This window comes from Sciurus vulgaris (genome assembly GCF_902686455.1).
Source record: "Sciurus vulgaris genome assembly, chromosome: 1".
Classification (NCBI taxonomy): Eukaryota; Metazoa; Chordata; class Mammalia; order Rodentia; family Sciuridae; genus Sciurus; species Sciurus vulgaris.
In genome coordinates, this window is record NC_136461.1 from 160,673,774 (window position 1) to 160,691,272 (window position 17,499).

Here is a 17,499-nt window from a genome sequence, read left to right on the forward strand (position 1 = left end):
GTGAAAAGTATTGGGAAATGCACTTCACCAAAAGAAGGCGGGAAACTAAGAATGAGGGAATCATGACTTTTCTAAAGTAGGGAATACAAATGTGGGAGCTGAAGGGACTCAGCAGAAGAAGGTAAAGAAGTTTCCAGAAGATAAGCTGTGCAAAAGACCTGGAAGGAAATAAATCCATACCAGGATTGCACACAGGCTCTGGAAGAACTTTTTAAGATAAGGACGTTGATGGAATAACTAGTCAGTAGGAGAGTAAATTGTTTAAGGGAGGGGTAAGTTTACATAAATACATAAGGAAATAGGAAACTGATTTTTATTCCTAAGCAGTTTCTAATTCTAAATAAAATAAATTATTGTTCAGGAAAGAAAAACTATTCATTTTATAATAACAGCTGTGCAACATATTTTCATAGTTTAAATCATGCAAAAACTGGAAATTGATCTAATCAGATCTACATTATAACTCTCTAGGGATATAAGAAGTGAGTGGCAATTGTATGACCAAGACCTGAATCCATTGCTTCCTAAAACTATGTCAACAGATAATGTATGAAGCTGGTCAAGAAGCAGCCATGTCATTGAGAATATGAGGGCCTATTTTAAAAGCATCAGCCAAGTGAGTAAAAAGTCTTTAAGGAGCTAGAAATGGTGATCAGGTAGCAGACTGCTATTTTCCATAACAATCCTTGTAGAAATACTTGACTACTAAAATTATATATTTTTAAAGACGCTAAGTTCAAGGGAAAAACAGAGGATGGAGTCATCTTTAGGATCAAAACTTACCCAACTGCTGACTGGAAAACTTCCTGTACCTATCCCTCATCTGTGAAGGCAACTTTGCTCTGTACAGATAATGAAAACAACCAGGAAGATTTTATTCAAGACTTGCAAAAAAAAAAAAAAAAAAAAAAAAAAAAAAAAAAGATGAGCTAGAATTTGACCCATAAAAGACAGGAGGACTTCCAGTGTTAGAGGAGGTGATGGAAAATTACTGGAGGACATGGAGGGGGTGTCCTATATGCATTAGGCAAATTGTGTTTGTTAATTGGCTCTTAACAAAGGCTCAGCCCTCTTTAGAGAGAGTGAGGCCCTATTTTCCTTGATGATTGCATGTCAAAGAGATGGCTCCTTGATCCTGAGGAAAATGTTCATGGATTGTAAAACATACACACCTCAAATGGGCAGAAAAAGAACTTACAATTGCACATTTTCTAAAGTAAATATTCTGAGAAGACCTGTGATCAGCAAGAAACCTGCCTAAGTCAAGCAGAGGGGAACATTAAAGTCATTTCGGTACTAACTCAATTACACTCCTTGAAATTGAACTCTTTCTCTTGGCTTTCCCATTTAAATATACTCTTCGATCTGTGTCCTGTCTCTGTCAGATTTCTGTTACGTAAATTCTGTCAATCAAGTTACCAACTTCAGCATCATCATCTATTTTAACTGTAGCCAGTGTTTCCAAATCTTACCTGGGGTATCTTTTTACTCCACCCCTTCTCTCCAGTCCAAGGCTACTGCCCGTACGTATATGCTTCTCATCTCTCACATGCTGTGTTGGACTCACATTACTTTTAATAGCTTTATTGAGTCATATTTCACATAGAATAAATTTACTCATTTCGAGAGTACAATTCAATGACAGTTATTTTTACTGAGTGGTGCAGCTATCACCACAAATCAGTTAGAACATTTTCATTCCCCCGAGCATTGCCTTTTTAGCTGGTCTCTCCACTTCTAGTTTGTTTCCTCTCCAATTCATCTTCCTTATGGCAAGTAGATTTACATTACTAAAACATCAAAGGCTCCAGACAAGAAGGAAACAGAACTAGGTTCACATCCCACTAGAGACTTACTTCAGTGTACCCAGTGCCTGAAATTTGGAAGACCTTATAAAATGTATAAAATAGGAAAATAATCTCTCTCTCAAAGTGGCAAGATTCAAATAAGCACAGTGTCCTGGTAATTTTTTAAATGATTCTGTATTGAATTTGTGGACACCTCAATATCCAGAATACTTCATGTGAACAACTTGGAGGTTATTTGCTCCAAGAATGTTCTTATGTAACTGATATTTTCATCTAAAAGCATTCCTCCTATGTAATTTTTCTAAAATTCATTTATGTGATTGTTGGTAACACTGTCCAAAGTAACACCATCTATAATAAAATGTATATTTCTAAGTGGAATTTATTAGAATCATTGAGTTAAATCCATATTATATACAGGTATTATAACAAAGTATTTTAAAAATACAGTTCATACTAATATTCAAAAACAATGATTCCAGAATACGAGCTTGGCTGTAATAAATAATGGAACTGTTTTTATATCAACATTATTTCCAACCATCTGCTAAGTACAATTCAGCTAGTAATTATCTAGCAATTAAGCCAGCATGTCAAAAAACTTAATTGCCAACTCAACCAATTTTCAGAGTTATATTAATGATAATAACTATGCAACAAACTCAATTTAATAAAAATGCCTTGAACATAAATTCCAACAATTCTAACTTGTTTTCTGAATCATGTATAGCTTTTGAAGTAGAAATGAGATGTGTGGAGTAATATTTGAATATGAGGATTAAAATTTAGTATCAAATTCTTTCCTTTCATGACTTTTTAAAGTCTTAGGCATTTTCCCTTAAACAGAACTACCTGTCATTTGCGCTTCTTTTCCTTTGATAGTCATTGTTTAGCTAAAACCTGTGCCCCTATCTAAACAGACTTCTTCATCCTTGAACTTAAAGATTGTATGGTTATTGAAGAAATTCAAAGCATTCTCCTGATGTGACAAATAAGGCATTTTTTTTCTAGAGATATATTAGAAAGCAGTCCAGACAATAGTCAGAAATTCTTAAGGTAAAATTCCAACTCTTGAACCTATTATCATGTGACCAAGGATACCTTCTGAGCTTAATTATGCCTCAGTTTCCCCATATATAAAATGATAAATAAGATACACTATATTGTGTTGCAAGGACTAAAGTTGATAAATGTTTCACAGTCTGCACTTTACAAACATTCACTAATTTGCAGCCACTGTATATTTATACATTATTAGAGTTATATATTAGGTATAAACTGCTAGCATTTTAGGTCCTAACCCACTCTTTTTTTTTTTTTTTTTTTAATTTTTACATACTGCAGTTCAATTCATTGTACACAAATGGGGCACAACTTTCCGTTTCTATGGTTGTGCACAATGTAGATTCATAGCATTCATGTAATCATACATGTACATAAGGTAATGATGTCTGTCTCATTCCACCATCTTTCATACCCGCCCCCTCCTCCCTCTCATTTTCCTCTACATAACCTGAAGTTATGAAGAAGGATATAGCACAGTTGGTAGAGTGCTAGCCTTGCAAGCATAAGACCCTGGGTTCAATCCCCAGCATTGGAAAAAGAAAAGGATACATTTTGTTTCACTCCCTTTTTAAAGAAAAATATTTTTTAGTTGTCAATGGACCTTTATTTTATTTACTTTTATGTAGTGCTGAGGATCAAACCCAGTGCCTCACACATGCTAGACAAGCGCTCTACCACTGAGCCACAACCCCAACCCTTAATCCACTCTTTAAAAAAATAAATAAATCCAATATTAACTCTCATCTCTACTCACAAAATAAATGCTATGGCCATCCATCACTTTGACTTAAAGAAGCCAACAGAGACCCCAGAAGATACCACCATTCAAAAGCAGCCCTTCTCCCCAAAGCACTTGAGGACTTCACATTTTATTTTTCTCATGAAGACTTGTCAATATAATCATGAACAATTTTCCTGTAGGAAAATCTCAGACTTCACATTTCACTTTGACTTCATGGGATTTTCTTACAGAATACATCTGGCAGGTTTCTCTCAGCTTCTCTTTAGATTGTACTTTTGTTAGCATGGTGCCAAATTCAATTGATATTTTGGCTTTATGGAAAATTTTTTGACATTTATTTTCATTATTTGATTTCACACAATTCATGAATAAATTCAGCAAATGTTTAATTTGTGCATAAGGCTCAGGGCTTTGGGGATACAAAGATGAATAAAAATATTTCTGCTCCCAAAGAAGCTCTAGTAGCAGATACAAATACACATACACACACACAAACACAAGCACACTTATAGTCACACATTCCCACAATAACAAGTAAAAATAAGTAGGATTATGCAGATGAAAAGAATGCAATACAGTGTAAATTAAATAAGCAGTATTATTCATTTCAAAGAGAAGTAAAATTAGATAATTATTCATAAAAAATAGAACAAACTGCTTTGTTTCAATTTCAGCAATATAATTATTGGATCAAAATTTCTTGTTAAACTATAAACAACAGTTTAATAAACATGTGCTTTCATGTGTGATTTTATTCATGGAACCCATCATTGTTTTGTGATTATGACATTTCCCAGTGAGGTGATGACAGCCTATTTGACTACGTATTACTAAAATACAGACTGATTGTATTTCTGTTAAACTCCTATGGAAACAATTACCAGAAACGATTGCCATTATAATTAAAGCTTTCTTTTCCCTTCCACCCAGATAATGTCTTCCAAGTATTTAGCTTTCAAGTTAATGAACAAATGAAAAAGGATAACTTACAGGATTTTTTGCATTGAAAAGTATTAACAGACCACTGCCTTTGAATTATTCTATCAAAAGAATTACATGCATGCTGTATGTGAATACAAAAAAATAGAGAGCAACTTAATTCATTATGACTGTCTAAGCATAGACATAAAGAGGTCATGTCAAAGCCAAAAGCTAAAATTATCTTTGTAATGTATCCTTAAAGATCAGTAGTGATGAGTGATTTTGATGTGGATAATTTGTCCATATCTATTGAGTAATCAACATAGATTCAACACAAGAACTATTTTGAGCCTTTCATTATAATATGCTTGCATGGTCTTTACAGTTTTAAAAGCACATTCACATCTTTTCCCTCATCCTGGAGTATGGCAACTCTCCAGAGGAAAGGTGATTTTTATGTTCTGATTTTATAGAAGAAAACTGCAGTTAATAGGACCAGTAATTAGCAGAAGTATGGATCCTTTTCCTAAATGCTTTCTAATACCTTTTGTTATCTCTTCTATGTATAAAGTATTCAGTGAGGAGTTCAGATCACATCAAAATGCAGTCTGTAAAAAAATTTAAAAAAGAAAAAAGGAACAAAAAGGAAAAATCTTACTCTCATAAAGAAGGCATTTAAAACTTGAAAAAAAAATGTTTCTGGATAACTGAACTGTATTGCTCTTCTATTTGCAAAAGATGGGCATCTGTATTATACCCTTTGAGCGTGGCTATGACCTTGTGAGGGAATATGTCAAATTTGCAGGTAAAAAGAATGTTATACAGTATAAATTAAATAAGCAATATTACTCTTATTAGAGCTTAAACGCTAATAAGAAAATGGTGAAACAACAATAGAACCACCTGTAAGACAGCATTTGATCAAGGCTTTGGTTGATCAAAGGAGGAGGAATTACATTCAGCTAGGACGATAGAAAAATCAGCTTGAATTCCAAAGATAACTGAAACAAGTTGATGCATGGAGCCAAATGAGGACTATGCCTCTTTAAAGTCTGATTTTATATGCGTTCTTTGAAAATCTTTTATGCTTTCTTGGCCAGAGATTTCACTAGAGAAAAAAAGGAATTTTATTTTTCAACATTAAAAATATTTCTGAAATCATTAGAGAAGAATTGGGTATGCCACATCAAAGGAATTTCTAATAAACATCAATCTTAAACAAGACATGTAGGTGTCATAAGGAAATGATAAACAGTGGCCTATGTTGAGAAAGTTTGACTTCAGGAAAATTACAAAATTCAGGACACTTTTTACCACATAGACAATTGTCCAATCCCAAGCCTCCATCCCTCTCTCTTTTTTAAGATAACTAACATGAGGTCTTGATAGCTGGGACATTTTGAACAGCAGCATAGTGAGCTAAAGTATAAAGAAGATCAAATGACAAGCACAAAAAATACTGCTAGCAGAAAGAGTGGAGAGTCAAACCCAGAGTAGCCAGATCCTTTTTTCATCCAGAAGATCAGTAATAGTAGAGGCAAGAGAATAGACCAGGAGGTGTAATTAATGTCAGAAAATTTAAAGCTTTTTTAGTGCTCAAGGTAGTCAGTCCAACAGAGCTTTTCATCAGTGGATACTGGTCATAGGTGTGTGGGTGGGTTAACCTAATTTAAAGGTCTGGAATCATAGAAAGCAATGACACATGGAAGGGAATTGAATAACACCTACCAATTTTCAGTAGGATTTTAATTGAGGGGGGTTTGGTCTGTATCTCTTTCCTAATTTCCCTTCCTTTTAAGTCTGGATACCTGGGTCATCTTCTCTATATTAACCAATTTTTTTAACTCACTATTTCCCTACTTAATATGAATGATAATTTTCTAGATTTAGAAAAAAAATTCTTGGTTATGTTTTGTAACAGCCACTTTATAGGAATCTGTACTAAAAGTTACAAAGACATCAAAGAAAAGGGAAGAATTTATGCTACTATACTTATTTCAATTAGTACACTTGTACACATACATGAAAATTAAAAAGTATAGGTTTAAAAGCAGAATTTGCCTACTCACTATACTAGTTATGTTGTTATAAGGAGAAATATGAAGCTAATAAACTGGTAGGAAAACATCCATGAATATATAGTTTGTATCTTTGTATGTGAAGTAAATACTTTTAAGAGTAAATCAAAAAAGCCCAGGTTTTGGTCATTGTTAGTCAGATTTTTGTCATTGTGACCAAAAATATCCAATAAGAACATATTAAAGGAGGAAAAGTTTATTTGGAGCTCATGATTTCAGAGGTTCAGTCCAATTTGGCTGACTCCATTGCTTTGAGCCTGAGGTGAGGCAATAAATCATGGCAGAAGGATGTGACTGACAGAAGCTTCTCAGTTCATGGCAGCCAGGGTGGCAGAGGAGAAGCTAGGGACAAGATATAGTCCAAGGTCACACCCCCAGTTACCTACCTCCTCTAGCCATGCCCTACCTGCCTACAGTAGCCCACCTCAGAATCCTTTCAAATTAATCCATCAAATAGATTAATATACTAATAAGATTACAGTTCTCAAAAACTAATCATTTTATCTCTGAATGTTTCTGCATTAACACATGAGCTTCTCAGGGAAAACCTCATAGCCAAACCATAACAATCATTTTAAGACTCCCCTTTAATTATTTTTAGCCTTTGTTAAATCTACCAGCTCTTTTCCTCTCTGAAACAGCTTCATCTCCACAAATTTTCCCACTGCCATTCCCTGATGTGACCAGGCCTTTTGTTCTGTGTTCACCATTGTTACTATTGTTGTGACTTCTACACATTCACAATGAAGAACACACTGTCTCCTTTTTGTATGTAATAATAGTACACCTTTATGCAGTCCTGCTTGGTTTGCAAAATATTTCTAAAATATAAGCTTTATTCATTCTCACAGCAAACCCCAGAGGTAGGTGTTTTTATAAATACTTTAGTATAGATGAGAAAAGAGTGACTCAATGTGCTTAATCACCTGATCAAAAGGCCAAAATATAGTCTCAAACCCAAAGTCCATAGTTCCACTGGTAACTGAGCTAGCAATGAAATCCTGTCCTATAATAGTAGGATCAGGAAATACCCTATGCTACTACCTTAGTTTCAACAAACTATATTATTTGGGGCACTAAAATATAAGAATGCATAGATACACATTTATTTATAGAAATAATTATTATTACTAATTTAAACAACTTACAGGAAAGGATACCTGCTTATTTGTATATTATATTTTTTTCAGTGTTTTTTGACTTACATATTAGTCATATCTGGAGTTTCATGCTGAGTCAAAATTTATATACCACTGTTTATTCTTCTTCTAACTTGCATTATGAAAAAAATGATGAATGAATAGTCCAGACTCTTTTGGCTCTATAAATTATCTTTATTGCCATAAAATATCAACAAATAAGCTCAAAATGTAGCGTCTTTTAAAATTCAAACCAAATGATGGAATGATATTCTGGTAAAATAAAAATAATAAAAATTAATAAAGCAACCCAACTTTTACAATAGTTGTAAACACATGGGAAAAAGTTAGAGAAGGAGAAGTATAATATGATCTCATTTATTCACTATCCAGTGCATCCTGATACATTCAGAGGAAATAAAAAACAACCACCAGGGGAAATAATTGTTGCACTGTCAGCATGATTTCCATCGGGTGGGCTTCAGTAAGTGCAGTGCACAGATCCTGGCAACTAGAGGGAATCCTATAAATGAAGTGTGTGTCTTCACTTGTCGAGCACTTATTATTGGCAAGTCACTGTACTAACATTTTGAATTACTGCTACAAACCCTGAAAGTCTGAGAAGCATTCGTCCTAATTGTAAGGAAAGAGAAAACAGGATCAAGAAGGGTGAATCGTTTCTGCTGTGCACAGAAACGTGCATCATAAACTCATTAAATGGTGAAGCTGGACTTGGAACCCACTTGTCTGACAACAGGATTTATGCTCTTCACCATTGCAGTTAATTACATCTGCCAACATCATTTAGACTTTAAAATTTCAGAGGATTGTTCACATAAATATGTCATCTGAAAGGAAACATAATGATTTTTTTGTACTTTTATTCTCAGTAAGGCTCTCTTTTTGTACACCCCACTCCCCACTTAGGTTTGAACTTATCAATGAGATTTTTCTATCCTCCTTCCTTGAGTGAACAATTATCTTATACATGATTTTTGCCTTTTGTTTTTGTTCTGTTTTCCTTTCAGAGAGAATATCCCTCTTAGAAAGGACTACCTATAAAATAAAGGAATAAGAAAGAGCCATCTTTTTGTGTAAATTTTATTAATATACTGCTACCATCTGAAGTCCCTAATTTTTGCTAATTCCATTAAATAATTAATATGCTAACATGCAAACCCTCATAGACATATGTATATAATTTACATGTTTGAATAAATTCAAATGAAAACATGATATTACCTAATCTTCTACATGCCTTAACAGTATACAGAGTCTACCCTTTTGTGGACTGTTTTTCATGGTTTATCCAAATGACTCATAATAAGCAAGTCAAAGTAGTAGTCATTTGCTTTTTTCCCCCTAGAAGCTCAGAAGAAGCAGTTGGAAGAGAGTATAGAGCTGATCCAAGACGAATGTGTGTCAGAGAATGCAGATCACTCTACAGAGGAGCCTGCTGAAGGAGGGCAAGATGCGGATGGAGAAGAGATGACTGATGGGATAGAGGAGGACTTCGATGAAGATGGGGGTCATGAGCTGGTAGGAACTAAACATTTGGTGAACACATCCACTGGGTAATAGCACCAGCATGTTAGCAACACATTCATTCTAAAATGAAAATTAAATCATTGGGGGTTTATTTTGTCTTTTATGTATATATTTAAGGGAACATCAGTGTAGTGCCTTGCACATAACAAGTGCTCGACTTAAAATATGAGGGTGTAAAATGAATGAATAACAAAAATATTACATATTAGCTTAGGTGCATCTAAAGTTTCAAACGAAAGACCTTTATTCCCAAATGCTCAATTATGAAAGGTATCTCGCATTTGTACAATTAGAAATTAACTGTGCATGGATATAATATGGACAAAAGACTATTTACTGGAAGATACATGACTCCTCCTTTAATAGTGTCACCCATGGATGACAATTGTCTATACTAGTTGTGTGGCCAACAGTACTTTGTATAGTCTTTTCACTAAGATGTCCCCCTTAGTGTGTGCTGAGCTCATCATTTCTAGTGTCTGTGCTGCTGAAGAATCTGTCATTATGATCTGGGAATTTAGCTAAGACTTGGTGTTTTACTTTTTTTTCCCTCTCAATGTTGTAATCACTATACTTACTGCTCATTTCAAGTAATCATTTCCTGGATAAACACACAAGGGACTTGGTAAATATATGCTGACTAGTCTGTTATTTCTCACATTTTACCAACCTTGAAATTCAATATACTATATCAAAAGACCTGACTAACAAAAACAGTACACAGGCAACTGTGTGTGTGTGTTGTGTGTGTGTGTGTGTGTGTGTGTGTGTGTGTGTGTGTTTAAATCTCAAATACCTGTAGACTGATGATATAAAACTTAGTTTACCCCAGGTACTAACAGATTCCAATTTGTTTTAATACCTATGTTACTTAAGTAATTTTGTCAAGATATCTGTCATTGTTCTGGGATGGTAATAAACTCATTCACAGTTGTCAATACAGCCTAATTTTACAGAATTCTATACTGACTTTGAACATTCCAGCTGTACTTAAATTTCATGGCAACTTCATTTAAAATTTTCAAAATATGCCCTTTGAAACAACCCACTCCTATTGCTACAAAATTAATTCTGCTTCAGTTTGAGGGACTTAAGTACCATTTTTAGAATTACATTAATTTCAAGAGTATATTGATCAAGCACTAGAATGAAGGACAAATAAATTTCTCAGTTTTTTTTTTTTTTTCCTCCCCTCTGAGGGGCCAGGGATTTCGACTGTGGCCCTTGCGCATGCTAGGGGAGCGCTCTCCGACAGGAGCTATTTCTTCAGCTCAAATTCCTCAGATTTAATTTCACAACATGACTTCTTCATCTGATTATAATCCAACTTCTGTTTCAACATTGCGTTGTGACTGGTCTTCCAGGAGGACTTTATGTTGCCATTCCTAATGGATACCTCTCTGTTCTTATTTTAATGTACTTCTCAGCAGGATTTTGCATAGCTCTCTTCTGAGACATTCTCTAATTACCAATTGTTCATTCTCAGTTTCCTGTGCTAGAAATGTTCCCTCCATGTTTTCACTTTAAATATTGGAATATCGCCAAGCTTTATCACAGGCCACTTGCTCTTTCTACACACTTTTTTTCCAAGGTGGGCTTACAAAATAACAGAGTTTTACATATTATCTATAGGACAAAGATTCCTAAATCTACATTATTGTTCCTAATCTTTTCCTGGAACTCTCAGTTCAAATGCTCAGATACCTGTCACCACATAGATTTCCAGTAAACAATTGAAACAACATGACCAGAAACATTCTTGGTCTTTTTCCAGCTATCTTATTCTTTCCCAGGCTTCCTCATTCTGATAAATAGCATAAGCCATCCACACAGTTATGAAAACCAGAAGACTGGGATTATTGTTTACCAGTGTTACCTGTTCATTCCTCCAAATCATAGCCCAAAGCTAGTTACATCTCTATTACATTTCCAAAAATGAAAATAAAAGTACAAAGCTCTGTTGTAAAAGAGGGCAATGTAGACTTAAACAGCAATGATGTGATGGCACCAGGAGTTAGAAAGAAGAGCTGGCATCCACACACTCAGGCAAATGGCTCTAGAGTGCCATTGTGAGAGAATCAATGGGAAACTACTACAGGCACCAAAGCAAGACAGATCCAGCAAAATGAACTGGGAGAATGGCTTTAAGTGATAGTCCCCCTTGTGAAACAGAGATGCAGAGGACAGGAGCACAGCCTGTGCAGGCAACATCTAGTCCTCCATAACCACGAAGAGAAATGATCTCCGTGAAGCAATCTCTTCAGTGAACATTTGGGAACCCATTGCATGTGAATCGAGTGTTACCAAATTAAAAAAAGAAGAAGAAGAAGAAGAGGAGGAGGAGGAGGAGAAGAAGAGGATGAAAGAAAGAAAGAAAGAAAGAAAGAAAGAAAGAAAGAAAGAAAGAAAGAAAGAAAGAAAGAAAGAAAGAAAGAATAACTAAAATGACTGCAAATGCTTGCTTTAAGTGTGGAATGGAATGTTTGAGAAAAGGGTTTTTTGTCCAGTAGCTTAGTGTCTTAGAGAGAAATGACTGATTTTCCTCATCTGTAAAAAAAAAATAGACTAAGAGTTGATAGTTTATAAGAAATGATTCAGGGCTAAAAGTCTAATCTGTCATGATATAAACCATTGAACTTTATTGGTGCATAGAAATTAATATTCAAATTCATTTAAAATTGAACTTGTATATTGATATACTATGCATACACTGTCGAATCACTACTATATTCCTATTTCTGATTAAGTCCATTAGCTAATCTCTATCAATGGATCACTAATGAATGGCACTGAAACTTGTTCTTTGGCAATAAAGAAGGAAAATCAGGTCTCTTCCCTCAAAAAGGATAAGGACAAAAGTCACTGAGGATAAAGATCACATACCAAAAATACAAGGTAGTATAAATAGGGGATTAAGGGCAATGTGGGAGATATAGCTTACGGATGAGATATCACACATAGCTAGCATGGTCAATAGAATTTCCTGGTAGAAGTAGGATTGGAACTTTACCTCAAATGATAGCAAATTAAAGAAACAGCAAGTGTTAATGTCAAGGAAAGAATCCAACCTTTGTTGTACTTAAATCATTTATAGAAAATATATTTGAAATTCAAAATGCATTGAATATTTTATATGATAGGTAGATAAGTAGGTAAGTAGAGAGGCAGATAAAGGTACATTTTTAAAACAAAATTCCTGTCCAGGTACTGTGGTGCATATGGTGCATGAGTGTAATCCCGCAATTCTGGAGGCTAAAGCAGGAGGATCACTAGTTCGAGGCCAGCCTAAGCAATTTTGTGAGAACTTAAGCAACGTAGCGACATCCTGTCTCAAAATAAAAATAAAAAGGGCTAGGGATATAGCTCATTGGTAAAGCATTCTTAGGTTCAAGCCCCAGTACCAAAAAGAAAAGAAATAAAGTAAAACTACTAGCAACTTCATAAGCTTTTTTTATTCTCTTTATTCATTTGTACCAAATTTGTGTTTTCTTTGTTTAAAATAACATAATTCAAAGTAAAAGTGGTCTGTGTCATAACAACATGATATTATAGAGCACTTCATAACAAAAGATATTATAGAGCAGTAAGGGCTTACCACCCTGCTAATTCAAAATGACCAATGAACTCTCCTCAGGTGTGTGACAAAAGGCTACTCTGCACACTCCTGGACACTACAGAGCTGCCAGGTGTGGTATGGAGGCTTGCAGAGGCTAATCTTGGGATTTCCTGGGCAAAGTTCTTGATCAGCCTAGAGTAGTTGCTAAAAATGATGATATAGATCATCTAGGGAAGTCACCCAGGAGTCTGTACTTTGAAAGTACAGGTTGAAGTTTGAAACTACAGAGCTAAAGCGTCAATTCACAAAGAAAACTACAGACAAGCAAAATTTTTAAATGAATTAGAAGAATTTGAGTTATTTTGAATTATACTTGTAATGACTTTTGCTTTTGATTACTATACACAATCAAATCAGGTAAATCTAGTGAGAATCCACAGTAGAATAACCTAGCTGGATTGTATAATACTTAGGTATGCAAGCTGAGTACTACATTGTAATACATCTTTCAGGATTTAACAAAGCATTCACCTAAGCAGTAAGTCACCTGAGTTTACTAGCTATTGAATTTCTATGCACATTGGGGAAGGTCTCAACCACAAATCTAATTCCTGCAGTTGAAGAGAACTCAAAGTAAGCATTCTGGCAAACCATTGTAAAATTGGAATGCATAAAGCATTCTGATCAATATTCTCTTTCTTTATGATCAAAACTGAAAATGTCTCCCTTTTGAAACTTTTTGTTCCTTTCCTAATGAAAACCTTCACCTGAATGTCCCCCTTATCAACTGTGCTTCAATTTATTTTGTTATCATTTAGACTGAATGCTAGCTAGAGGACAAAACAAGAGCTTGTGGGACATGTTCTCCAAAGGTAGTGCCACTCAAATTCATTAGAAGTATAAATCACAAGAAAGCAAGAAACTCGTTACTGAATCTTTGATTTGGGGCATGTATTTCAGCATCACATCCAGTGACTTGAACTCAACCAATCCCTTATGCTATCTTCTATGTCCTTCTTACAACAAATATTGAGGGATTACAGAAAGCCATTTCATAATTTGGATGGAGTTAGGGATAGCATGAATAATAATAGTGCATGTGCCCTGCAAGTGACCTGACCTGGGTGACTTGCTGTGAGGCTTGGTCTTTTCCACAGAAATGAGACATGGCTAAGTCTTTGATGTTAGGTACAGGTTGTGATAGGAAGCCATCTCTGCTTCTGGCTTCTTACCCTGAAATGCTGCCTCTTCAGAAGCTCTGATCCCTCTGTAATAAGGGCTCCACATCATGAATTTAACACTTGCTACTCTTGGCATCTCGGTTAATTTCAGTCATTTTAATTTCAGCTAAAGAGCTCTGCCCAGCTCATTAGGGCATTTTTCCCTTGGAAACTGGACAGCTTGGCTCATAAAAAAGAGTTCTGTCTGCAGTCTGACAGAAGCAAGTCCAAATCCCCACGTCTTGATGCAAGCTACTTCCCTGTGTCCTTGTGGCCTCAATGTTTTCTTTTATAAAAGGGAGTCGGCAATAATATTTTTCTGACCCAGTGTAAATAAAGTAAATAAAGACATATCTAAAAGGACTGTATCAAAATAGGCATTCAGTTAAAATGTGCTAAATCTTTATTTTTTGGTGTAAACATTTGAATCCTTTCATATATTTTTGATTTGTTGTCCTCTTTTACTTCATTTAATTTTGCTAACCCCATGTTGCCATGCAACTCCAAACATGGTACAAATTAGGTCACAGTTATAGCAGGAATAAAACCATTGACTTTATATCAGCCTCATCGTTGCTGTTGTACCTTGCTATCCTCTCAGCAAAGTCTCCCCTAATTATTTCTGAAGATTTCAGGAAGTATCTCTGCTCTGCTTAGGAACACATGCTATTAAATGCATCTCCTACCTGCTCTTCATCTGCTTTCCTCTTGAAGAATCAGCATTGTTGAAATCTTTGCTGCACCTTTTGTGAGAGGATATTGCTCTCAGCTAACAAGGCTGCTGCCCCTTCCACACCCAAAGATGCAACACCCACAAGGTGTAGCTGGTAAAGGGTCCTTTCAGGGACCACGGAGCCAGACAAGCCACACCAGATTCCTCATTCAAGTTGGGACAATGATGTCCCTCCTCTCAGTTCCAAGTAGAAAATTGGCACCCAGAGTAATACAGCCTAAAACTTGAAACAAGAATTCCACTACCAAGAAAAGTGGTCAGTTGAGCTATTGCCTGAATATTTTGCAATAATTCCCTACTTCGGCCCTTATGCCTCCACGGACTCTTCTCTAAAGAGTTGCCAATATGGTCCTGTAAGACCTAAAACCAGGCCATATTGTTCTGCTTAAAACTCTTCTAAAACTACCTACCTTATTCAGAGTACAAACAAGTCCCCACAGTGATCCATAAAGTCCTGGATGACCAGGACCATATTACCTCTCTGATTTAACTCCTGGTTCCTAACCATTTACCTCACATCAGCTTTGTGGCCTCCAAATGCACAACATTCAGTTCCACCTCAGGGGCCTTTGTATTTGCTGGTCCTCCGAAACGGAGAGCAGTAAGGCAGAGGCCAGATCATGAAGGGCCTTGCTGTGTAAAAGTTTCAAGTTTACCCCACAAATTCAAGTAAGTAAATCAGGCACTACCCATGTATGAGAGAATTAGAAAGCAATACAGTCTAGTGGTCCTATGCAAATGTTTCTGGAATGAAATAGAAAGAGAGTTTCTAGAGGTAGCAAATAAAAATACAGGCTGTTCAGTTAGATGTGCATTTCAGGTAAACATTGAACATTTTTCTAATATAATCATGTTTCATATATTACATGAGACATCCTTTCACAAAAAACATTTTTTATTTATCCGAAATTGAAATTCAGCTGGCTTCTTGTATTAAAAATAGAGTTGACTACTGACCTTGAACAAATCATTTAACTGCTTTCAGATTGGTATTATCATCTGTGAAATGGAATAGAGTAGCCACTTCATAAGGTTCTTGTAAGTATTAAATAAGATTAGCCATGGACTACACTTGATAAAATCATGGGCACAAAGTTAGCAAGAAAATTGTAGCATTTGTCATCATTGCTATTATCATTGTCTTAGTTTATTTTATGTTGCTATAACAAAATACCACAGACTGGGCGATTTATAAAGGAAAGAGATTTCTTTGTCTCACAATTCTGGATACTAGCAAGTCCAAGAGTATGGTATTAGCATTTGCTTAGCTTCTGGTGAGAGCCTTTTTTCTGCATTCTTAAAATGACAGAATGAATTCTTAAAATGAATTTCATGATGAAATAGAGCAAGCATGCTATCTTGGATTCCTCTGCCTCTTTTCATATAATAGCCATTAATGTGATCATAGGGTCCAACCCTTGACATCATCTAATCCTAATTACTTTCCAAAACTCCATGTCCACATATCATTAGCATAAGAATTTGAGTATTAAGTTACAAATACATGAACTTTGTGGGAGACTTTTAAACCACAGAATTCATGATCATTTCATTTTGTAAGTGAAGCTTTCAACAGAACATTAAAATCTCTTTAGCAATATAATCTTCATTTGGAACTTTATCTCTTTAAATGCCCTAAGATACTCAGATTTCTTTAAAAAGTACTTATTATTTGATAGGAAAGTTTCAGGAAGAAACAATTGTAATATTCTCAGAAGACTTATAGTTTGATTTCATCTTGTTAATTTTTTCTTTGATTTTATAATTCCCAAGTTATTCAGTTCAAAAGAATTTAAAATCTCCTTATGTTTTCTTTTAAGGTAATGCAAACATCACTTGTAGTGATATACAGCTTTTGTTTTCATTTTTGATACAGATTTTGCTCTCTGGCTTATAGATCCAGCCATGAATTTAGTAATAGATGGTGAATTACGTTTTTAAACAATTTGAGCATGTGAGAACCCTCAAGCATTGCATCTTCTTTGGCCATTCAGAGACTTATTCATTAAACAATGACCAAAATTGAAAAAATAACTATTTTTAAACAAAATAATGGCAACTCATTAATACCAAATATTGTTAGATGCTGAAGATTCAAAAGAGGAGGCATACTTAAAAGGTTTCTGGTTCTATAAATTTTCACTGGGAGAAAGAAGGAGGGTGCTGCAATCACTTGTTAATAAACATATTAACAAAACAGTATGATAGGCACAATTATCACATGAATTATGCAGCAGAGCATGGGAAGTGAGATGTGAGATGACAGAGCCAATGAATCCGAACATCCTTAATAGAGGTTCTGACATTTGAGCTGGTTCTTGAAGAATGAAAAAGCTGTGCAAGGAAAATAAGGGTTAGATGGTACTCTATAGAGAGAATAGAATATGTGGGGAACACTTTGAAAGAGTTTGATAAGTCTCTTGAGAAGTTGCTAGTTTAATTTGGCAAAAGCAATGTAACTCAGGAGGGCCCTAAGACCACATCATCATACCAGATGAAACATCTTAGAAATACAAATTCTCAGGCTCTAACCCAGCTTCGCTGCATGCTTAATTCCTGTTGAGGGTGGATCCCAGCAATCTTTATTTTCGCAAGCATTCTAGGTGATTCTGATGCCTAAATTTGCATACATAAAACATCACCCAAAGTCCTTTTTGAGTAATACCAATGAGAGGAGCCACATGCCATA

At 35.2% G+C, this 17,499-nt stretch overlaps 1 protein-coding gene across 8 annotated transcripts in view; it reads left to right on the forward strand.

Moving 5' to 3' along the window:
• Positions 1 to 17,499, forward strand: part of RALYL (RALY RNA binding protein like) — a 654,354-nt gene that overhangs the window by 609,436 nt on the left and 27,419 nt on the right. For 4 of the 8 annotated variants that reach the window (XM_079143835.1, XM_079143832.1, XM_079143833.1 and 1 more), the window contains one exon: positions 9,120 to 10,106. In XM_079143835.1, coding sequence (XP_078999961.1) covers positions 9,120 to 9,331 — 212 coding nt within the window. In that variant the 3' untranslated portion in view covers positions 9,332 to 10,106. Of the gene's footprint in view, positions 1 to 9,119; positions 10,114 to 17,499 lie in introns of those variants that run through there. The other 4 variants (XM_079143831.1, XM_079143828.1, XM_079143830.1 and 1 more) reach the window with 4 other exon arrangements.